Below are 24811 nucleotides of genomic sequence, written 5' to 3'. Positions count from 1 at the left end.
CATAAGTAACAGCACGGCTAGATCCGATCAGGCGATTCAGCATTCAATGAATACCTTCCTATCGGATACTTATTTATCTTATACTCCTGGGGCCGTTTCATAAAGCTGTTCGTAAGTTCAGAGCGACTTTAAGAACGAATGGTGATCCTTTCTTGTGGTAAATGGTGATTATTTAGTACGTAATAAAGGTTCACCAGTCGTTCTTAAAGACGCTCGTAACTATGAAACACCCACGCACCCGGGTGGAAAGAAGGGATTATACATTGTGAACATGTTATGCATGAATGAATGAATAAATAATGAATAAACAAATGAAAGAATGGATGAATGAATGAATGAATAAATAAATAGCTAAATAAATTAATAGCTAAATAAATAAATAGATTATTAATGCGCCTTTCTAAAGATCAAAGAGTGTTGTGATGAGATGTGAACCCCGGAAATTGTGGTTCAAAGTACGGAACCTATCAAACAGTTTATTTTTCAGACGAGAAGTTATTTCTTATGTTTAGAACTGTATATATATATAGCTTTGTATATGAGGGAGGTATGTATTGTGGACATTAATTGGGGAAAGTTATAGAAATCAATAGTCTGCATTGCTCACTATTTATGTTAATTTGTACATTTCCTGATGTATTGTGTTGCTCAAATACATTTGAAATGTTTGTTCTAAATCTGTTTGAAAGTATATTTAAACAAAACAAGAAGGACTTTCGGTCATTGTTAAACGAAATTAACGTCATTACCTCAATCAGCTATATTTAAGTTTTTTTCCGGCATGTTTTGCGGCCAGTGAAATTATTCTTTTTACTTTTTCATTCTTTTCCGTTTACTTTGCGATACATCAATCTGTTAAACCGATCTTCGACTTCCCAGAAAAATATATAGTCAGATCAGAGATCTCGGGAAATCAGGATGTTACACTTTGTTTGTGGGAGAAGTGCCTTGACTGCTTTATACACCGACATTTTTGAAAGGCAGAACAGGGCGTATAAAGAGATAACATTTCTAAAAAGTAACGATCGATCGAAAATTTTACATTTTTCAAAATGAATTTGATTTTTTTTGTGTGAAATATATCACTATGATATTCAGTAATTAATACCATATTCCAACCACTTTTTCTTTCATCGTGGCCGTAGCAGAATATTTTTTTTTGTGGAAAGGCAAGAGGCATACAAATTTTCGAAAATGTATTTTGCGAGTACTTTGATACATGAGTTTGTGTCATTAGGTCTACTAAATATTTTGTGTTCGAAAATAGATTATATATATCTTTTCGCATAATATAATGTACAAATCCAAATTAGATTTTATTTGCAACGGAAAGTATTATATAAATTGATTTTATAATTTGTAATTACATTCAATGATATAAATAATAATTAGCATATAAATACAGAAATTTACATAATAATCACCTATAGGCCTAAAATTTGAAGATTCAAGGAACTATACTATATCAACATAGAGGCCTTTTGGGATTACTATAAAGTATAATTTTATTTAGATTTCGATTATGATGATAATGAATGATAAGACATGTATGACATGTATTTAGTTAAATAACTCGATTATACTATGGCTAGTGCTTGTAACATAATCTATACATATTTGTTATGCATCATCTTTGCATAATATACTGTAAAAAATTATCTTGATGGTAATAATAGTCTAACGAGTAATAAAACATGTTATGAAACATTTCCATGACTTTTATACAATTTCTTTGTACTCTCATAATTCCTTGCTGTCTTAATATTGTACCACATTTTATTTATTTCTTATTTTTCATTTTTTTTTTTGGGGGGGGGCAACTTACCAGTTTTTAAACTGAAACTGAGGGACTTGTTTGGTTTTGTCGATTTATTGGGGTTCATTGTGTACATAACATATTTTAAAAGATAAAAAAGGAAATGGAAAAACAGGAAATAAAATAGATGAAAGACACAAAAAAAGAAAGGAGAAGGAGACAGAAAAGAAAGTGAAGGAAATACAAAAAGAAGAAAAGTATAAAAAATCTTCTTCTTTTTTATTCTATCCTTTCTCTTTCTCCTTTTGCCTTTTTAATTAGTCTTTTTTTTTCCTTGTCTCGTTTTACCGTTGTCATTCCCCTACGGCATTTGAGAATTTGGCGACAAAAAGTTTTCAGTGGCGACCCCCCCCCCCCCCCCATCGAATTGATATTATATACTGTATTGTGTTGAGAAGCCCTGTAATCATAACGTTGATGATCATGTGAAATGTGCGTTTCAACAGCTGCCGATTCATAAATAAATATTCAGATCTTCACTATTCCACAGGGGCGTTTGCGGTACCAAAAGTATTCTGATTTATGGGGCACTTTAAACTTCCTTCTTGAATCCACTTAGTGAATTGGTCTCCGGACTTTAAAACAGAGGGTCGTACATGGGTTCAAGTCCCAGCTTAGGCGTATAGTTTCCTTCAGCAAGAAATTTATCCACATCGAGCTGCACTCGACCCAGGTGAGGTAAATGGGTACCTGGTAGGAACTAATTCCTTGAAATGCGTGTGCGCTGTAAGAAATTACGACCGCCAAGCAGGGTTAAATCCGAGTCCTTTTGAAGCGCATAAATATAGAGGCGTTAAAGCGCTATATAAGAAACGTTTATTATTATATTATCATAATTATTATTATCATTATTAATATTACTATTATCATTATTATAATTATTATTATTATTATTTTCATTATCGTTATTATTATTATTTCCGTATAGGCAATAGCAATTTATGTCATAAATTGTGTAAATTGATTCAGGCAAATGAGGGTATTCCCCACTCAGGGGCGGATCCAGGATTTTCCAAAGGGGCTGGATGTATACCCCCCCCCCGGATCCGCCATGCACTGTCCCCACTCTCTATTTGCCACACAAGGTCTATGGTACGGGAGGACCGTCTATACGTGAGCCTAATATATTTAAACTAATGTGGGAAGATGATGAACTAGATAAGGGTGTGGGGTATATATGTTTGTATTTTATTTTTCCAAGTATAATTAAAGTGAAAAATGATCAGGCTATACAACAACAACAACAAATATGGGCCAGTAAAGAAAAACCATAATTCGGTTAATTTGAAAGATTTATGTCCTGGAAAGAATTATGAATATCCGACCCCCCCCCCCCCTCACCATTATACACAGACACAAATAGGGTCATATAGCCTATTATTTAGGGGTAGTATAGTGGCATTTGTTCCTTGGTATGGTAGCTCCACTAAGCGGGCGTTGCAAGAAATTTGCAATCATAATTCCTAATGGCCTGTACATATCATAATTTTTACACCTGTAGGGGAAGTTCATCCTGACGATAAGTTTGTTGAAAAACAGGAGAATAAATGTTAAAAAATATTGGTGAAGGTTTTAGAAAATCCATCAAAGATTTAAAAAGTAATTAGAATTGTATTTATTTTTTATTTGCGACGTCATTTACGAGCATACGAGCATTGATTTTGTTTTAATTCATGATACCTGTGATCCATTGAAGATATTTTCTTGCCGACACCCCTCAAATAACCGAGGATGGGTAGGAGACAGTTTACCCCCTTGGAGAATTTTCTCGAAAAAATAAAACTAAAACGGGAAAAAGGAGAACTGAAAAAAAGAAAGGGAAAGGGGAATAAAAGGAATAAACTTGGGAAATAATTTAAAGAGCAGAAAGAGAAGAAAGGGAAAACCAAATGAAAAGGGAAGGAAGGAAGAACATGCAGTGGCGTACGTAACTGTGAGCCAAAATTTTGAGGGGGCCAGATATCCTGCACATTGGGGGAGATTTGTAAAATTTTGCGAACGAATGCATTGAGCGAGCAAAAATTTTGGTATGCTTTATTACAAAACTAAATTGGTGATAGATTTTGAAAGAGTATTCAGAAAATACATTTCACCATTTGTTCTCTCTCTCCTTCAGTTTTCTCCTTTTTTCTTGGTCGTGAATTTTTGGGGTCCATGAACCCCAAGCCCCCCCCCCCCCCGAGAACATGTAAGAAAGAACATTAATAATCCCGGAATTCCAATAATGAGTAAAGGGAGAAACTATGTATAGGGGGGCAAACTGGATGCACGGCCACGGGAAAGGATAGATGAAGACTGAGAGGGATACCTAGAAAGGAGGCAAAAGGAAACTTGAAATCAAGGTAGACTTGAATAAGCGAAAATGCTTTTGGAAAAACATCATTGAAAATAAAGAGAAAGGAAAAGAGAGAAAAATATTGATCATGTACCATTTCATGCAAATGGCACGCGCGCGGCCCAGGGTTGCCAACTGGCCTTTTTTCCCGAAATCTGGCCGTAAAAAAAGTAGCTTGGCCGTGAAAAAAAAAAATTTCACGGCCAAAGAAATTTGGCCGTATTCTGGCCGTAAAACAGAAATCTTGGCCGTGAGTTTTCATTTCTGGCCTTTTTCATAATCAGATAGAAAAATTGATCAGAAAATCACTTTAAATAGGTCTATGTCATAGAGATGTAGCGTTATTAGTATACATCTCTATGGTCTATATACAAATGCAGTCAGGTTTACGCACGCATGTGCCACGGCGTGTACTTTGCATGGATTAAGCCCTGATCTAGCTAACGCTACGGTACGGCGCGGCATATTATACAAATAATGAATGTGTATGCGTGCAATGGGAAGAATATTTTCATGAGATGAAAGATGTAAAGTTCCATTCAACGAGGCGTTAGCCGAGTTGAATGGAACTTTTAATCTTTCATCGAATGTAAATATTCTTTCCATTGCACAAATATTTGCATTCATTATTTGTTTTATATAACTCATATAAGTTACAAAGTTTTTTAAAATGTAAAAAAAGGAATAACAAGATAAAGATTAGGTTGGCCTATTTCCAGCAACTAATTTTTCTCTGATAATTGCTAGTCGGTGGATAATATACAAATAGCGAATAGGCATGAGTGCGATGGTGCGAGATTTCGCATGAGGTGAAAGAAAGATGCTCTATTCAACGAGGCGTGAGCCGAGTTGAATAGAGCGTTTCTTTCTTTCACCGAATGCGAAATCTCGCACCATTGCACGAATAAGAATATTCGCTATTTGTGTTGTACAACGCCTCGAAATTTAGCGAAAATATGAAAAAACAAAGAGTTTATCCCTATAGTAATCTATGAAAAGGGAGCAAAAATACCGAAAGCAGAAAGCAAAATCCCACAAGCGCACATGACCTTGGGCAGCCTTGCGCATTTAGCCAGCTGGCTTATACGCGTATTGTTCATTTTTACCGAGCGCAATGAATTAAATCGTATTGTGACGTCACCTCCTAAAGTCGTGCAACGGTACACTTTGGACGGTACATTTTGGATGGTACGTCTTTTGTGCAACGGTACGAATGTTTGACATTCAGCCTCCCATTTGCTCGCGTACAACAAGCTAAGTAGGCGTTGTACAACACCATGTATCGACAGCTCATCAGCCCTTTGCTTTCATGTTTGTGACGCGCATTGCTTCATGGATCTGAGTCGAGTGCGCACAGTCAGTTTGATCTGCGCTAACTTCATGCGCGCGAACACACACACACACACATACACAATAAGTAGACATACAAGGATTATACTGAGCGAGCGCTAGCGCGCGTACCGTGCAATGGAAAAATAAAAAATGCACGGTCACCGTGCAATGGAAAATTACAAAATGCACGCAGTAAAAAATGGACCAAATATTGAACACCTTTCAACCAATCAGATGGCAAGAATCTTCGTTTGAGTTGTATAAACCCATATACCCTATGGATATACCATGAAGCTATTAATAGCTTCATGGATATACAGCATGCATTCTCAAAACGCGCGATTAGTTGCGTAACGTGTGGGGGAGGGGATTCTTATATTTATTTGGCAACCAGTCACCATCATCATATTTTCGCCATCATATATATTATATTATATTTTGGATCAAAAATTTATCCTCCGGTCATTGGCTAAAAGAGCTTCACGTGATTATGTGTATTTTCAACTATTTTGGAATGTTGGCAGCTAGGCATACTATTTGAGAAAATTACGTCATTTTTATGACGTCATTTCCCCAAATAGTAAAACTATTTGGGGAAATGACGTCACGGCGCCATACGCCTGATGCGCGTGATATCAAAATCACCAACATTCAGCGGGGTATACGAGAGCTCGAGTGCTTACCATGGGCGATACTCGCGACGTCGCGGCTACGTTTTTAGACTACAGTTTCTGCTTTGACTTTTTCAGACATTTTCATTGACTATTAAAACTTGGATTTCATTAAAATTGGATATGATTTTTAAAAAGAGCATAAGACCATGAGAGTGACAAGAGAGGATAAAAGGTAAGCCATTATTCTGTTTTTTCCTTTTGTTAAAATTTTTGATCCAAAATATAAAACAAATATACTCTGCCATAATTTCGAGTTTCTGGTTAAAACCAACGAACGTAGAGGGCAGCAACACACAAGCGTGTTGCTCTAAGGAAGGTCAACTCCGCTCGAATTTTGTGACCACTCTAAAAATAAGGTGGGGTTTTGGGAAATTTGTCGAGTTGATTTTTTTTCATTTGTTAATTTCAAATATTTTTTAATGAACAATTATTAGATCGGTGATTCTGGCTATAAATATTAAAAATATTACTTCGATATTTAAAGAAAATATTTAGCTTGAATTATCATGATTTTGACATTTTTCCTCATTTTGGAATATTAAGTCTATGACGAGGATACCTCTTATCTCTTATTTTCTTCTGCTGAATTTCGCTGCACCACTAATAAATGCATAGACAACCACCGTAATAATCGAGGTCATTTTTCTGGCCTGGGTACGCCGAGTCTGGGCCGGTCGCGCAGCTAGCTAGTGACGTTGATGATGCGCTGGGGCTTCAGGCGACTCGTCATAGATCTTCTAGCAACATAGACAATGACGTCTAATTTGCCTAGTCTGATTTGAAGTGCAATGGCTTCAGGGCTGATGTTTATCAACGATGATTGTTCAAGGTTAGATTTCAAATTTTTAATTTCATTCGACTTTTAAATCTATAAATCTGAAATAAAGGCGCTGTTTCCCCGAAATCCGGTAAATTTTAACTTCGAGTCCGAGACTATGGACGGCGAAAAAAAACCCATGCATCGGATGCATTGCATTGGCTGCGCGCTGCGCTGCAGCTGCACAGCCAGGCTGCGTTGCGTCGAAGGTCGATTGAGCAACCAAACTTCCAAAGCCAAATTAAAGCTTAAATAAACGGCCACCTATCCACATTTCCCTGGTTTTCTTCAATAATTTCTAAGAAAAATCAGCCAGTTGATGGAAACTGATTGCAATGTTACATCGTTTGGCAGAGTGCCATCATCGTTTTGCGTTAGACCTAATCCAGTAAGTATTGAAGTTAGGGTAGGCCTGGACTAGGGATGGGGGCTAGATTAGACCATCTTAATTTCTGATTTTGGGCAGAAAGTTGATTTGATAGACAGCATCCATATCTTAATTTGACCATTGATTCTCTGCAATCAATGTTTAAAGACTTTTACATAATTTGTTTGCCATATTGCAATTTGTTAATTTTCCTGGGCCTGGCCTGTGCTTGGCCGGCAGAACGCGTAATTTTTGTTGAGAAATTTCGAAAGCGAAAGAGCAAAGTGACTGCATGAGCTTGTCGTGATTATATGCATTTTCTAAAGTGAATTTCAAGGATTTCATGTCCAACGCTAAGGCCTAACGGTAACTTGTCAACCATATAATCGTCTAGATCTAACAGTTAGACTCAAGGAATTTACCCTGTAGGCATTTAACGGACTAAAAAAATCATAACCTCCGAGCGGCTAGCCCATGCAGACTGGCCTTAATTGAACCAAAGTTAGCTTGCATGGACCAACCCTCAAATGGTCTAGGTTTAGGCGTCCTATACATAGACAGGGTGAAATCCGTCTGTTTTGAGTTTATTATTATTATTATTATTATTTTTTTTTTTTCATAGACTATCTCATACCAACAAGTCGTGCTAGATCTATTCTAGATCTACTTAAAGTTAGATATCCAGTGTGGAACAACATCTTAACAGATCGAGACTGGTCAAGGCATTTGTCTAGTTAGACTAATAAAGTTAGATCTTTAGACTTGGGTCTATCAATCAACTAGACAGGAATAATCGCCGTTTCTGGGGATATATTCAACAATTTCTGACATATTACTATAATCTCCATCGGTGAACAACCAAAATACAGAGACTGAAGCTTTTGGTCTATCGATCAACATGATCAAGATCTAAGTTAGATCGACTTCACTCATTACTGATTGGAATGTATTTCTTAATTTATAAGTTTTTGAGAAAATGGTGAAAAGAAATAACATACTACCGGTACTGATCGATGTACGTGAATAAGTTTGTTTAATACCCATTGGCATTGCTGCCGGTTAAATAAATGAGTCACGGCCTATGGGCTGCAGATATATGCTGTTCGACGCCTAGCAGAACAAGAACCAGTGCTAGACTAGGGGTTGAGATCTAAGCAGACGACGGAGCATAATGTAGCTTAAGCATAGAGTAATGATGGGTTCAGCGAAGAGCTCAGAGAAAATAAGGTGGTTATATTCAATCCCGAAATGCTTTGCGAGTGGTCACAAAATCGTCTCGGCGCAAATCACCTAATACAGCCGTCTGGTGAAATCGCTGATAACAACAATCACCGATTTGGCAATGATTTTAGTTTCCTGATACTTATATTTGTAAAGTTTTAAATGTCAAAGTATGTTTTCATATTTATGTATATTCCTCAACATATTTTTTAATGTTATCTTTGATATTGTTGTAGTCATATTCTTTCATATTCGTTTCTTGATCGCTACTAATTTGTTGTTGTATTGGATCGGCATTTGATTTCGTTGGCATGAACAATAAAATATGCGCGCAGCTCAGCTGCATGCGCGTATCGAGTTGACCTTCCTTAGAGCAACACGCTTGTGTGTTGCTGCCCTCTACGTTCGTTGGTTAAAACTATGGGCCTCGGTGCCTCCAATAGTACCATTCACTTCGGGGCTGCGCCCCTCAGTGAATAGTACTATTCTGGAGTCACCTCTTGCCCATAGTTTTAACCAGAAACTCTCAAGGCAAAGTATATTTGTATATTATTAACGTTTGTTTTCTTTAAAAAAAAAGTAATTGAATAAAGTAAAATTCAAATATTTAGTTCTTTTTCCTTTCTTTTTTCATTTTCTTTTCTACGTCTTTTTTTCTCTCTTCTTTTTTTTTATTAGGATATCTACTAGGATTTAAAATCGAGTAGGTGTGTCTCACAATTTAAAATCAGGGCTTTTACTAAAAATATGTGATAAAAATATGCCTACTAGTATGCAAGTAGGATGGAGATCGATGACAGAGAAAGAAATGAGGAAAATCACAGCTCCAACAGGGGCGGATCCAGCTTATCTGAAGGCTGTACATGTTTGGTTAGTCATGACCATATAAAGATGTAATTGCAAAATAAACAGTGTTTGGCTATATAATGTGATTAAAAGTAATCAAAAGCAGCCCAACCTTTACATATTACGTTTTCTATTTTTTTCTGTTTTCTTCTTTCTCAATACTTCCTCAACTATAATTTTCTCTCTCTCTCTCTTTTTGTCGTGAGTTTGAAAATCCCCCATGAAGCTTGGCATATGATTATTGGCAAAACAAAACAAAACAAAAAAGCTCAATCTTTTAAATGCTCCTCGAATATAGCTAGATCGAAATGCATGGTGCTTTCATCGGCCGTTTTCCTCGAGTCGATATTTCACCAATGTACGGTAGGTAACTTTGCGAACTATTCTCCGCTTCAGCACCCGTTCCGCACGGTTTACATGAGATCTAACTTTTTTTAAAGTATGCAGGCTCTATTAGGGAAGCACATAGCATCATTAATTGAGTATAGGGGTATGTCTAATTATTTTCTAATGTAGATAAAATTTGGCCGTGAAATTTGGCCGTGAAAAAAAATTGTTTGGCCGAATTTGGCCGCAAAATCTGTTGAGTTTGGCCGTAAAGACTAGCGACGATCTGGCAACATATCTTAAAACGACTGAAATGAAAACTAACCAACAGTTAGCGTAATACGTCAAGTGATTTTTGCTGCCAAGAAAAGCCAAGAAAACTTGTCTGTTTGCAAGATTTCACGTCAGAGCATATAATAATAATATATGATTGGCGCTAATTATCTTCATGATCTTGTGGATTGTGAGTATGCAATTTTTGTTATTGTTTCTTGCTGTGCTTCGGAAGTTCGGATCGGTTGCGGTTTGTTTTTGCCGCGATTGGGTCGATCGATCCCGCGCTCTCATCCCAGCCGGACCGTCCCGGACCCGGGCCGGGCAGGCAAGCCATGGCTCTATCACTAGTATCAGTATGACTATGACTATCAGTATCACCCTCTCTTTTGCGCGATGGGTTTAGCTGCAAAGTGCAAGGCATGTGCATGTTTGGTAATGACTTTCACAATGCTAATGCTATTTTTATCTTTATTTGACTACAACAAAAAGGGAAGAAAAAAAATAGAAAATGAATGAAAGGAAAAGAAACTGAGTAAAACTAAAGTTAGGGCCTAACTGCATAACACTAAATTGTTTAAGAAAGAATGAAGGAAAGTATGGGAGAAAGATGAGAACAAAAACTTAAAGGAAAGAATGAAGAGAGGAAAAGACAAAGGGAAGAAAGGAAGGGGAAAAAAGAAGGAACTAGTGAAAGTATGGGAGAAAGATGAAAAAAAAAAGGAAAGAAAAAAAGATGAAAGGAAGAAAAATAAAAGAAAGAATGAATAGAAGAATGAAGGAATGCAGGAAAGAAAAAAGAACAAACAGAAGAAAGGGGAAAAGAAAGGAAAGAAAAAGAAGGAAGAAACTAATGCAATTGGGGAAAAGATGAGAAAAAAAGAAAAGAGAAAAATAGACTAAGTCTAAGGGAAGAAAGGAAGAAAAAAATAAGAAAGAATACAGGAAAGAAAAAAAGGAATGAACAGAACTTCAGAAAAAAGGGGAAAAGAAAAAGACACGAAAGAAGGAAGAAACTAATGAGTATGAAACTGAAAGTATGGGAGAAAGGAAAGAAAAAAGAGAGAAAGATAAAGAGTACGTAAGCCAGTTTGAAAAAAAAGGTCATGGCCTTTTTGGCCGTGAATTGATCTAGTTTTTTAAGGGCATCATAGCCTGGCCATCGATTGATTTAAGCCCTGGTATTGTTATATTCATACAAAATTCATCAGCATAACCCATGAAATTTGATTAAATGCGAGGTAGAAAGTCCCCTCAAACATGCCCAGATGGCAGCAAAGAGCATCTAGAACCCCAGTGCTTCCAGGGACCCCGGCCAGTACTAGACTTGGCACCCACGCTTTGTGGTCATGACGTGTGCAATGCGTAATTTTTGTTCAAAACATTTTCATGCCCTTGGCATCCCTGAGCAATATCACTTTGAACAGGACTACATTGTAGTAAAACTTTTTTCTTTTTTGTACAATCCAGATATAACAGTAAACGATTCTTTCTTAATTCCAGGAGCAGATACCAAGAACTTCACCATGTTTCGGCTGCTAACCAGCTCGTTGATGAAACGGACGTGTGCGTGTTCTCAGACATGCATAGGAGAACAGCGAAGACAAGCGAAAATTCTACTTGGTATCAACTCTAACAAAGCTATTAGTACTCAACATTTGAGGTCTTTCACTTCTGCATGCCGTCAGAAATCTCAACTCGCATGCTTCAATGCATTGCATACAAGTCCAGTACTAAATTCGATGGGAAGGTTGCAACATGGACAGACTACTACAACAACACCTGCAAGCTATAGTCACTCACAACATCGTCACAACTCACAGTATGTTGCTGGTGCTAGGTATGTGGAGATGCTGAAAGAGAATGATGAAGTTTGTGAAAAAGCATTAAGAACAGGGCAGTTTGCAGTGTTTTATGATCTGAGGGCGTTCATAGAAGGGGACAAGATGTCAAAAAGAATGAAACTTGCTTGGAGAGGGGCTGATGGTAAGTTTGGAATCAGGGCCATGTAAGACAAAGTTTAAGAGATTTACTGTGCAGATGTTTTGTAGTATGATCTATGTGACACTTGGGTGGGGGTGAAATGGTCTAGTAGTTCTAACTCTCTTCTTTCAAGCAGAGGGTCATAGGTTTGAATCCCAGATGGGGTGTGTTTTCCTTCAGGAATAAATTTACCCAGGTGAGGTGAATTGTCACTTGCTAGGATTATTTCCTTGAATGCCGCGCTGGAAAGGCAAAACATCTTAAGGCCTTTGAAATTCAAGTCCATGGTTCATTGGCTAATCAGTGAAAGCCCTGGTAACTATTTATTTGGTCTGGTGATAGTTTTATTTAAAAAAACATCTCAATCTATCCACACCTGTCTGGCCAACAACAGCAGCTAAGGAAAAATAACATTTTAAGTCACCTAAAGGTAACCAGTGTTATTTGAGAAAATTGAACAACCTGAGTGAAATGTAGTGAAGAATGTTCAATAAAGAACCAGATGTGAAGATGGAATGAATGAGCACATCTGAATAGAAAAGGAATGAATGAGCATTTCTGAATGGAAAAAGATTGAAGATGTTTAGGGAAATAGGACAGTGAGTGACCGATGATGAATCAAGAGTATAAAAGTAAGCTTTATAAATTATAACATTCCTAACTGGTCTGAACTGAATACCCAACTTAATGAATAGAAAGAAACAAAAGAAAATCGAAATGAACAAACAACCTTCCTACACTGCTTGTACCTTGCTCTTTTTTCCAAGAGTATCAATTGAAACCTTTGTATTAACTTGCTGTAATGGAATGTTATCAAGCTTTCTTTAATTTGACGCTACCTTGCTCTGTGCTCTCTTGTAGACATGGAAGAAGTCCTTGAGTTAGTTGAAGGTTTGGAACTCACCGATGCAGTACTACTCAATTCCACCAGAAATGATCTGGATCAACCCGCCAGGTTTGCCATCAACATTCCCAAAGCCGATGACACACTCCAGCAATCATTGGAAAGGTCGATGGAAGCCGAGACAATCGGAATCAGGAGGGCGCTCTTCACTCTTGGCAGGGGAAATATCCATGAATATCTTCAGGTTTGTTTTTTTATGATCGCTAGCGGGGAGTCATGCTTATTTTTGTAGGACTTGCCCGTTGTCATGAAATTGTGGTATTAAAGCTTTACTTCCATCCTGGGGTGAGGGTAGCCAGGAGGCTTCTAGAGAGTAATAATCATTTACTAACGTATGCTTACTCTCAACGAAGCCAGGGATTCCTTCCCATTAATCTGCACGTACTGCCCAAAAATCTTAAACTTTCGCCCCCGAGATTTCTACTTCTAAAAAATCTAGCCCTAAATCATGGACATGGGATACAACTTCATTTCCGACATTTCTACGCTATCAGTTTTATTTTTAAACAAGAATTCATCAAAAAAATGAGAAAAATATTATGAAAAGACGGAAGAGACTTGCTCGATGTTTACGCCGCCATCTTGTTTCCTATTCTTCCCCAACGTTACGCGACGCACGCGTCCGTACAATAGGAAACAAGATGGCAGCGTAAACATCGGGCAAGTCTCTTCCGTCTTTTCATATTATTTTCTAATTTTTTTAATGATTTCTTGTTTAAAAATAAAACCAATAGCGTAGAAATGTCAGAAATGAAGATGTATCCCATAAACATGATTTAGGGCTGGATCTTTTAGAAGGAAAGTAGAGATCTTGGGGGCGAAAGTTTCAGGTTTTTGGGCGGTACGTGCAGATGAATGGGAAGGAATCCCTGGCTTCGTTGAGAGTAAGCATTCATGTACGTTAGTAAATGATTTTTACTCTCTAGAAGCCTCATGGCTAGGTGAGGGTGAAGTTGTAAATGAATATGTAATCAAAGGGCTGATATTGAATTATTGCAGCCTGATACATTGAAATTGAAGCACGAAAATTCTTCAATCATGTATGGAAATTACCTTAAACTCAGTTTAATTGTACTTTTGTAGATTGGAAATCTCTTTTAACAAGCATCCACATGGAAAATTTGATATTTATTAAGCTTGATTACATGCAATCACATGTGTTCAAACAGGAGAAATGAACATCTCATTTAAATGCAGGGTCACTTGTAATGCACAAGAAATGACCCCACGTACATGTTGCTCACATACTCTACATGTACCTTCATGATTTGTTTCTTTTATCTATTTTCTATTTTTTATAGGCATATGCCTTGCTGCAATGGCATTCTCTTCAAGCATTCTGTTCAAAGTGTGGGGCTAAGAACAAGACAAATCTTGCTGGAAGCCGCAGGATCTGTTCAAGCTGCTCTGAAGTTCATTATCCAACGGTAGGATGTATTATTTGATCCTTATTTAAACCTTTAAAATTGGACCAGTCCTTTGTAATGATGTTGTGGGTTTTTGATTAATGATGAAAATAAAGACTCAGATATTTGTATGATTGACTGATGATATAATGGAAGGAATGAGATCTGAGCTCTCTTTCTAGAGGTTGAACTTAGCAAGCTGGAAAATATTCTTGTAAAAATTGTTTAAACATCTACAAAACATATTTTGATTCATAAATTGTAACATGTGAATTGTATTCAGCACTATACATCAATAGGAGTCAACTTGGATTTGGATGGCACGGAACCTTTAAGCAAAATACTAAAAAACATTGCGACCTGATAAAGTTTAAGCCAAATTATGCGCAAGATATGTGTCCATCTGTGCACTGTATGTATGACTGTGTATATGCAATTTTGTAAACTTCTTGCAAGCCAGACTTAAGCCACATAGGCGGTTGACTGAGATTTAAACAAAATACTTTGCAAAATAAAATCAGTTGAATACCAAAGATGATTAAGTATTTTACTAAGCAAAATACTGAGTGAAATACTTCAAATTCTGGTTTAAGTATCACATTGAATACTGGTCTGGCGTCTAAATCATTGATTTATTTGTGTTTCCAGATGAAACCAATAGTCATCACCTTGGTTACGAATGGTGACAGATGTTTGGTTGCTAGGCAACCGCAGTTTCCACCCGGGATGTACAGTGCATTGGCAGGATTCTGTGATATGGGTAAGAAGGGTTGGTGCTAGTTAGAGTACCTAGTTCCCCGCATCTGTCTGTTTGTCAGCCTGTCTGTCTGTCTGTCTTTATCTGACTGAGTGACTGTCTGTCTCTACTCTTGTCTCTCTCCTGCATACTTTCTGTCTCTATATTTCCAGACCTTCATATTTGAGGAGCGCGCTGGCGCTCCTACCGCACTCCCCTTCCCTAAAAAATAAGGAGAACAAAATATCGCGCTTATTTTAAAAAAGAAAAAAAACCTTTACCAAAAGTTGCTCAAACTTCACATTTTACATCTTTATATTCATCAAATAGGCCTTTTTTCCATACATAATTCCTTGAAATTATTTTGATTTAGTTGGAAACTATGGAAAGAAGTTGGAAACTACAGAAAAAATGAAGAATATTCACTTCTTTACTGACTGATTTATGTTAAACTCAGTAAATATTGTAGTCCTATATGTAGATTTTCATGATGTTGACCAAGTGTAAAACAATAACGATCAAAACGATCAATGATCATTTTCAGTAAATGTTGCAACACCATGGAAGTCTACATGTGGGACTACAATATTTACTGATTGTAACATCAATCAGAGTCAAGAAAGTGCTGAATATTCTTTATTTTCCTGATTTCAACTAAATAAAAATAATTTCAAGGAATTATGGAAAATAGATGGCCATTTCATGGATTTAAAGATGTAAAATGTGATTTTTTTTTAAGCAGGAGTGCGATATTTGGTAAACGTAATGACCCAGGCCTAGTTTCACCACAGATTAATTAATTAACCAGCTATCGCATTTACAATTTAAAGAAAAATCAACAATGTAGCATACATGTACTGTAGGGAGCTCTCGAAGAGAGCGATTCTGAGTAGCTCAATTAAGCTCCTCGAAAAAATAAGGAGAGCAATTTATTGAGCTCCACAAAGTTATAAACATGAAGGATTATGTCTGACTGAATGACTGTCTCTGTCTCAACTCTCATTTATACTTTATGTCTTTCTCTGTCTCTATTTGTCTGTCTGACTGTAAGTCTTTGTGTGTGTCTCTTTCATACTATCTTTCTCTGTTTCTATCTTGCTCTCTCCGTCTCTCTTTGCTCTTTTTGTCTCCAGGGTGAAGGTCATCTCTCATCCCTCTTTGCTTTATACTTTCCAGCTACTATCTTTTTTTATTTCACATCTTTTAATCCCTCTGTGTTTTGCCAACCCCCTCCCCTCTCTTCTACCCCCTTTCATCCCCTTCTCTCCCCCCCTTCTCTCTTCCTCTCTTTCACTCTTTTCTCGCTCATTGTCTTGCCTGCTTTCTTCATTTCTTGTTTTTTCTTTTCAGTAGCTATAATCTGTTCTCTTGCCTTATTTTCTCCGTTAACTGACTGGCCCATATTCTGAAGTCAAGTTTAATTTGAAACCTTGATTTAACTATGGATAGCCAATTGGGACAAAATACTGAGTGAAATACTTAAAACAGAGGTTTGGTGTTTCAGCTCATTTGACTCTCGAATCATTCTTAAATGTCTGTGAAAGATGAATAAGATAGTGGTATTCACCATTGAAGAATAAGGGAAGAGCATCGTAGATATAACTATAAGAAACTTACAATGTAAACAAAATTTGTGGTTTCCCATAATTTTAGCATAGAGTGAGACCATGGTCTAAGTCAAACCTGACTTCGATATACGGGCCACTGCCTAATATAATAATTCCTTTTAAATTCCTTTTAAATCTATAGTTTCTTATGTCATAAGCTCTTTACAAACTCTAATGATATTACAGTACTGATATTTGTGGAAAAGCATCTGTATATGCTGGCTCTGGCTGCACAAGGAAATGCATGAATGTGAACTACAGTATTTGATTTCATTTCCTCTTGGAAAAGATTGCAAATTTCAAATCTGTGGTATTTACCTGTTCAATTTTGAAATTACATTGTAAAGATCTTGTAGATTGAATTGCATGTAACGTACAGAAGTTATCCAAAGCTGATACATTATTACTCCATTAAAAAAACAATAAAAAAACAGAAATCATCTCATGTTCTTGCCAAGCAATAGCCCAAAATATTTTACAAATTTAAGCTTTGAAGTTAACAGTGGTTTATGAATTTTTTGCCAAGTAAAAACAAGTCATAGGTCATCGACATAGAGGGGAAATCTGTCAAAAATGCTCTTCCTCCCCCCTTCTGGCACTCTTGGCCCCCGTCTTACAAAGAGTTACGATCCGATCAATCCTAGCTCTGTGGAAATCCATCAATGTCATAATTTTTTCTACGAAAATTTGCACAATGTCCTTTGTATGCAAAGAGAAGCACAGTGAATTTTCAAGAAAACAATGAATGATTGAATATACATAATAGCTAGAAAATAATTTGAATAAACATGCATAATAGACGTTGCTGGCTGTCCAAAGTTGAGATTGATCAAATCAACTCTTTGTAAGACGGGGGCCCTGATCAATCATTATTTCTGGCTATTGAAAATATTAAATCTTTTCAATTTGTCTGTAATGAAGGTGAAACCTTGGAGGATGCTGTAAGGCGAGAGGTGGCAGAGGAGGTTGGTCTTGAAGTCAAAGATATTACATACTGTTCTTCACAACATTGGCCTATCCCAAGCAGTGGTCTCATGCTAGGATGCTATGCCTTGGTAAAGGAAGATGATCAGGTAATTTGAAATACAGTGGAGTCTAAAAACCAACATTCCATAAGTCAACTTATTAACCCTAATTCTCCCGGGGGGGGGGGGGGGCATAATGGCCCCCCCCCTCGACAATTTTCGCGATATATCTGCTTCGCGAATTTTTTTTACCTCGCCGCTCACTGACTTTTTACTTTCAAGTCTCGCGCAAATTTTGAGACCAAATTTGTGACGCCCGGGTACGCGGTTACGACATTACGCAACATTATATAAGTGCATGTCAGACCCAAAATTGCTCATAAACGTGATTTCATGTACAAATCCAATGCAAATAGTGTATTTAGCCAAAATTCATAAATGTATCATTATTTCTACTTTTACTGATCAAACTTAATTAATTTTGCCTTGTTTATGATCAGAATTAAGTCTGGAACGATTTACATTGAAAAAACAATAAAAAAACAAAAGTAAAAAAACAAAGAAATACATAAGAAATTCATAAAACAATAAAATACATAAGAAATTGATTTCCAAACCGAAGTTTTTTTTAATTGCGATTGTTAAGAATGCTACAAAGAATATTTTTACCAAAAATTTGCATTCTAGGAGCTTTATTTAGTGAATTAGAGCAAAAAGTATGATTTATGCATAAATTAGCATAATTAATTCATATAAAATAAAATCTCAATATTTTGGAAAATTTTACCATACAGCCTTGTAGATTACATCACACACTACCAGCGTGCAAATTTTTGCGTCGCTCGCGCGATCGGCGGCCGAGATCTTAAGGGGGGGCCATAATGGCCCCCCCCCCCCCGGGAATGACAAGAATCAAAATACCCCGGGAGCTTGAGGGTTAAAGCATTTCTGTCTTGTATGCATAGCAGCGATGATGGCATTCCACGTTTTACAGACTAAAGATTTATCCCTAATAAGACGGGGGGGGGGGGGGGTGCTGCTTCGGCCCCTCTCAACATTTTAAAAATAAATGTGTAATGCATAAAGCTAGTGCCGCACCATGCTATGTCTTGTTTCTTTTAAGTCTTGCGCAACTTTTGAGACCAAATTTGTGACCCCCAGGTATGAAATTAAGCAACGTTCTGTAAGTGCCTGTTGGACCCAAAATTGCTCAATAATGTGAATTTGTGTACAAATCCTGCGCAAATTTTGTTTTTAGCCAAAGTTTTGAATTGAATTGAATTTATTTATTACCAAATATCACTGTCGGGTACAATTACAAGGAATAGTACATCACATATAAACAAAACATTTGGTAATTGGAGCTAACATAATAGCAAGATGCTAATCGAGGTTAGCCCCAAATAATGTCATTAATATAGTTTAACCAATAATTTTAACTAAATCTCAATATTGTACATCAAATTCAGTACTAATTCTACTTATTACTGTTGCAGAAAATTTAGATCATTTTTAGTGAACATATTTACACTATTTACAAGAAAAAATATCTTAATTATTCACAAAGTTCATAAATGTTTCATTACTCTTTGTAAACTCAATTAACTTAATCTCATTTATGGTCAGGATTCAGCCACCAATTTCCATATCAAATACAAAAAGTGAATGATCAATGAAATACACAAATTTAAAAACAATAAAATAAATAAAACAATTATCATGGTTAAATTTTTTAAGTCCATGTGATCAGAATCCTACAAAAAGTCTGAATAAAAAAATAGCAGATTTGGGGCCTTATTTTAATAAAAGCAACCTTTTGATATTATGCAATAACTATCCTCTATCTATCCATCTATTTATCTATCTATCTATCTATTAGATCTTGATTGACAAGAATGAACTAGAGGATGCTAAGTGGATGGACAGAGAGGAAGTACATCATATACTACAGCAGCCACCAGGTCAAAGTTCAACCTGGTTCCCTCCGAGGCATGCCATCGCACATCACCTAATCTCAGGATGGGTGTCCAAGAAATGATCATCCCCTTGCCAGTGTAAACAAGTCTTCCTTTTCCAATGGTATTCTAGTTCAACTGAAGTATCTATTAATTATTTGTGCAATTTGGGTTTGAGTATTGTCTTCACATGTCTTGTACTGTTTTTTTTTTTTGGGGGGGGAGGGGGGTTGAAAATTTTCCTGAAATGGTTTGTGAAAGATTTCCAGGCAGAAATGAGATTTATGGTTGTTGATTGAAATGGTCTACATGCATGTGGAAAATTTCCATGCAAAGCCAAAATGTTTTTTTATTTTTTTATTCAGAGAGTTACTATTATCAATAATCCTGTAGAAGTAACCTGTAAGAAAAGTCGCACAACCATTACAAAAGAGAATTTAGATATGAGTTTCTCACTTCTGAGGTATTTGAATGATAGTTGTATGATTTTTCTGTTTATTAAACTGAAAAAAGCTGGCTACAAAGGGTACAGCAAATCCAACCAAGAGATGTGCAACCATTGAAATTTCGTCAAGTATGTGAAATGGAAAAAAATACTAGATAATTTTCAGAAATACTGGAATTGTATTAATCAAGAGATATGTCTGTGCCTGCTACACTAATACCTCAGTCACACTATGGCGGCTGTATGCCAAGTCGAAAACGGCCTTTTAAAAATTTTTTATACCAGACATTGGTGGCTTGAATAAAAATGAATAAAATGGCTATTTTTGACTCGCCATACAACTGTTATTTGGGTTCACTGTATGCAAGAAAAGCAGTCAACCCTTTATAGCTCAAGTCATTGTCATTTGGGTTTTCTGACTGTACATGGGTTTGAGGGATCTCTTTTTGATTTCTTCAGAAAACTGCAAGATAGAATTACTCCTGGCTTGTGCCATAACATCGGGTTATCCAGTCCGGTCAGGCAATCGTGTCACCTGACCATTTGAGAAAAGGCCCTCCTGAATTAATAATAATAATAATAATGTGACTAATAAAGCGCCAAATCCACTCTGTAGAATGCTCAAGGCGCATAAAGAGCTAAGAGTTAAATAAAAAAGTTTTTAGAAGATTTTTGAAAGTTTCGACAGAGGTACATTTTTTTATGTCTTCAGGAAACCCAAAACATCGGGTTCAGTTTACCCGACCTTTTGTATATATGGCTGTAATTTTCACAAACATTTGGGCAAATTGCACCCGACCTTTCAGAAATTTAGGTGGTCCTTTCTGCAAATGGTCGGGTATACTGGACCCAATGTTTCAACATTTTAGGAGGCCCTTTTCTTGAATGGTCTGGTTACGTGATCGCCTGACTGGACGTGATGGCCCAATGTGATGGCATAAGCCAATACTAAAATAGGCCAAATTTTGAAGGTTTGTCATGTTCCATTATTATCACCACGGGCCCGTAACACAAAGCTTAGGCTTTAGCAATGATCGTAGAACATTTTTCTACAATTGATTCCATTGGCCCGTATTCTGAAGTCGGGTTTAACTTAAACCCGGGTTTAAAGTTGTGGTTTAAGTATGGATAGCCAATTGTTACATAAATCACTACCGGTGGGGATATCGTATTTCAGCTCATTTTGCTCTCAAATCATTCATAATTCTCTAGGAAGTATAAATAGATGATTGTCTTCACCATCGATGAATCAGGAAAGAGCACAATAAACATAAGAAACAAACAACTTAATAAAATTTTGACACTTTTGGCTTCCCATAATTTTAGCACAGAGTTAGACCATGGTCTAAGTTAAACCTGACTTCAGAATACGGGCCATTGACTACAATGCACAACCAATCGTGAAAATTGAGTGTATGATTAATCGCTAACCTTTGTGTTACGGGACCCAGGTAACTAATCAGGGCCCTGTAACCTAAAGCTTAGTGTTCAATCATGGGGCTGGTTTTTACGATTGATCATATACTCAGATGTTGTTTGAAGGTTTGCATGGTGGCATGTACAATCGCTGATGTGAAGACGGACAGTCAACCTGTCCGAAACGTCGCGTCTCTCTACTACTCATCATCTCTACTCGCCGACTCAAGCCAGCATCTCCTCATCAGCTCTACTACTCAAGCTGTTCTCAACTCATCAATCTTTCCTGGTTTACAGTCCTTTTCAGGACTACTTTCAAGAAAGAATACTCTACTCTCAAATCTCCACTTTCTCGCCTATCCATTTCTTCTCTTCTTCTATCCACTGTTTCTATAACACTCCACATGGTGTACAGTAAACCACATCAGCGATTGATCATATACTATAATGAATGCAATCAATTATAGAAACCTGCCTTATGATCAATCACTAAGCTTTATATTACAGGGCCCAGGGTGGTGTTTCATCTAAAGGTGATTGTAATTTACACGTCTTTACGCACAACTGGGCCCTGTCTCACAAAGAGTTTTAAAATAATATTAAATCAACCTCACATATATATATATATACATGGAAATCCATCAATGTCATAATTTTTGGCAGGAAATTTGCACAATCAATGCCCATTGTAAACAAAGGGCACACCCAATTATCAAAACATCGATGAATGTTTTCTAGATATGATGTATACTCGTTGAGTATAATATGATGTATACTCGTTGAGTATACATCATATCTAGAAAACATTTTGAATAAACATGCATTTTGTGTTGGACATTCTGGCTTTCCATAGTTGTGGTTGATTGGATCAATTATTTGTCTTTGTTAGACAAACACCGGTGATTCTTTCTTGGGTAATGAATCGGTTCCACAACCATAACAATTCATCAGCTACATGCAAAGTTGTAAAATGATCCTTGGAAAGTTTAAAATTCACATTTTAACCAACATTTGAATGTAAAATTCAATATCTTTCAAAGTCTGATTATATAGGTTTTACAGGAAATGTGCAAGGATATTGGGTTACCCTATTTATTGCAAGAAGGGGTTACCAGTTGCATACCTTTAAAAAGCTTTATGAAATAGTCACCAAGTTTGGAAAACATTTTTTATATTTGATCATCAGTACTTTCTATGTTGTTAGTGCCTCTTTTGAACATCGAAACATGTGATTAATATCAGCACAAAAATAATGCTTTTACAAAGTGTTAGCTTGGCAAGTAAGAGAATTTAATTTTATGATTTTGTCATAGATAAGATAATCTGATCTTGCTAAGGTTTTTATAAAAACAAGGTCTAAAAGTGTTATGTCATGTCAGATGAATGCAAAAATGAGGTTGTTATATCGGAATTATGAGAATTGTATTGGTTTGTAAATTTTTATTTGAAGAAATGAAGAGCGATATATCAAAAATAAAATATTCCAAATACATGTATGTCAATTCAGAATATTCATTTTGTTTAATAATAGAGTACCGAAGTGTGATGTCAGTTGTCATGGTATCATGGCGGGCTGGTTCTAAACAGAGTCACACCTGACGATTGTCTCTACACATTCTGGCTCGTCTGAAAAGTGATCATTCCAATAGCAGCCATTTTCTCCTATGAGAAACACATGCTTTTATTCCGGGTTTATTTGTTAAAAACCAGGCCGCCATGACACCATGGTACCTGACGTAATCGCTTCGGTTCTCTATTGTGTAACATCTCCGTAGTTCCTCTCTCTCTCTCTCTCCCTCTTTCTTTCTCACAAACAAACTCAATCAACACACTCAACACACATTTCAGGGAAGTGTTTCATGAAGAGGCTCATCTGTGATTCTCACCAACAATTACCCAAACACATGCATGGATTTCAGTAGCTCTCGACACATATTCTGACAAAGAACTTCTTCATGAAACACTATGTTAACCAAGGTACATGTCATGAGTTATAACATAACATTGAAAAGAAGAATATCTTGCATCCTTGGAATAAACCATAAAAGTGGTTTATTACAAAAAATAAAAAATCAAACTATGTAATGAAAATAAAAGAACATTGTTTTGGCAAGTCAGGAATATCGTTGCTTTATTTTCCCCAGCAAGTCTCTTATTAGCATTCCATTATTAAAAGAACACAGGCCAAGAACAAATATTGTTCCTTTAGTTGTTTTCATGTTTAATTCTTGTTCTTGTATATTCCAATTTACTCTTGAGAGCAAAATGAAAAGCCCCTGTATTCTTTTCAACACTAGTCTCAGGCTCTGCTTCAAGCACATATTCTAAACATTCTTGTCCAACAGAACAAAACAAGGAACAAAGAGTAAAAAAGCAGCTTCTCATACAAAGACTTAAATATATTTGGTCATTAACCATTGAAGAATCTGGTGTACAAATTGTTTTTTCTAGACGTGTTCAAATCACAAGAATAAAGGTTACAGACTATTCAAACAACATCACAGGTAGAATAATTTATAACATTACAATACACTAAATGTAAAATATAAATATCATTAATATCAAAAGTACTTTTGCAGTAGTCAGGATATTTTTCCCCTAAAAAAATAAGCATTTTATGACGTAGGTAATGCAAGAAACAAATGCAATGAGAGATGTCATACAATCGAATGTGCTTTTGCCGAGGCTTATCAATTTGAAAAAGCTTTTTATATGGGCAGGAACATAGATGTGTTACGCCACCGCACACCTTACGACCCGACTGGTCTATGTCTGGCGACTAAGTGAGGGAAGATGTGACATCAGCTCGAGAGTCGCAGACCGGTCAGAGACAAATCGGAACGAAAATCGTAAGGATTTTACATGTTGAATCCTTACAACTGGATCGCAAGCTCGATCCATCTTCCAGCCAATCAAGACAGCAGAATACCGATGCGTACATGATATGCAATGCGCATTCGCAGTAGTAAGCGTCACTTTTCTCAGTTGCTATGGCAAAAGCAAAAGGCGCATGCGTGAGTTGGACAGCATGGTAGTCGGATCGCAAGGTGTATTGTGTCGAGGCTTGTGACTACCTTGCCATTCATCTCCCCTCACTCAGTCGCATACCAGTCGTAGACCAGTCGGGTCGTAAGGTGTGCGGTGGCTCAAAATAGATCAATATCATACATGTAGATTCGATAAGAGCTCATGAGAAAAGCTAAAAACAAGTATTGCAATTTTATCATACATTATTTCATTATGTTTAGAGATCAACATGATTGTTCCATTAAATTACCACTAGGTGGTTTCAAACTGATTTGATCACAATAATCCCCGTTAAATTACGATCACTTTATCAGGCTAAAAAATGCCCAATAATTATCCCCCTCCCATTCACACCCCCC

At 36.6% G+C, this 24811-nt stretch overlaps 1 protein-coding gene across 1 annotated transcript; it reads left to right on the top strand.

Moving 5' to 3' along the window:
• The first annotated feature begins 10045 nt into the window (after positions 1-10045).
• Positions 10046-22915, top strand: LOC129281405 (NAD(P)H pyrophosphatase NUDT13, mitochondrial-like). The gene is made up of 7 exons (XM_054917346.2): positions 10046-10198; positions 11512-11994; positions 12853-13079; positions 14197-14322; positions 14950-15061; positions 17566-17717; positions 19489-22915. The coding sequence occupies exons 2-7, from the start codon at positions 11535-11537 to the stop codon at positions 19645-19647; spliced, it is 1236 nt and encodes a 411-aa protein (XP_054773321.2). The 5' UTR covers positions 10046-10198; positions 11512-11534; the 3' UTR covers positions 19648-22915.
• Positions 22916-24811: the final 1896 nt, after the last annotated feature.

The sequence above is a fragment of the Lytechinus pictus genome, chromosome 18 (assembly GCF_037042905.1).
Source record: "Lytechinus pictus isolate F3 Inbred chromosome 18, Lp3.0, whole genome shotgun sequence".
Lineage (NCBI taxonomy): Eukaryota > Metazoa > Echinodermata > Echinoidea > Temnopleuroida > Toxopneustidae > Lytechinus > Lytechinus pictus.
This window is presented reverse-complemented; position numbering and strand designations above follow the sequence as displayed.

Bases quoted from the DNA above. Each gene is read 5' to 3' on its own strand.
- LOC129281405 (XM_054917346.2), top strand. From the start codon at position 11,535: ATGTTTCGGCTGCTAACCAGCTCGTTGATGAAACGGACGTGTGCGTGT. The intron at 14,323-14,949 runs GTAGGATGTATT...TTGTGTTTCCAG, and splicing joins CTGAAGTTCATTATCCAACG to ATGAAACCAATAGTCATCAC. The intron at 15,062-17,565 runs GTAAGAAGGGTT...TCTGTAATGAAG, and splicing joins GGCAGGATTCTGTGATATGG to GTGAAACCTTGGAGGATGCT.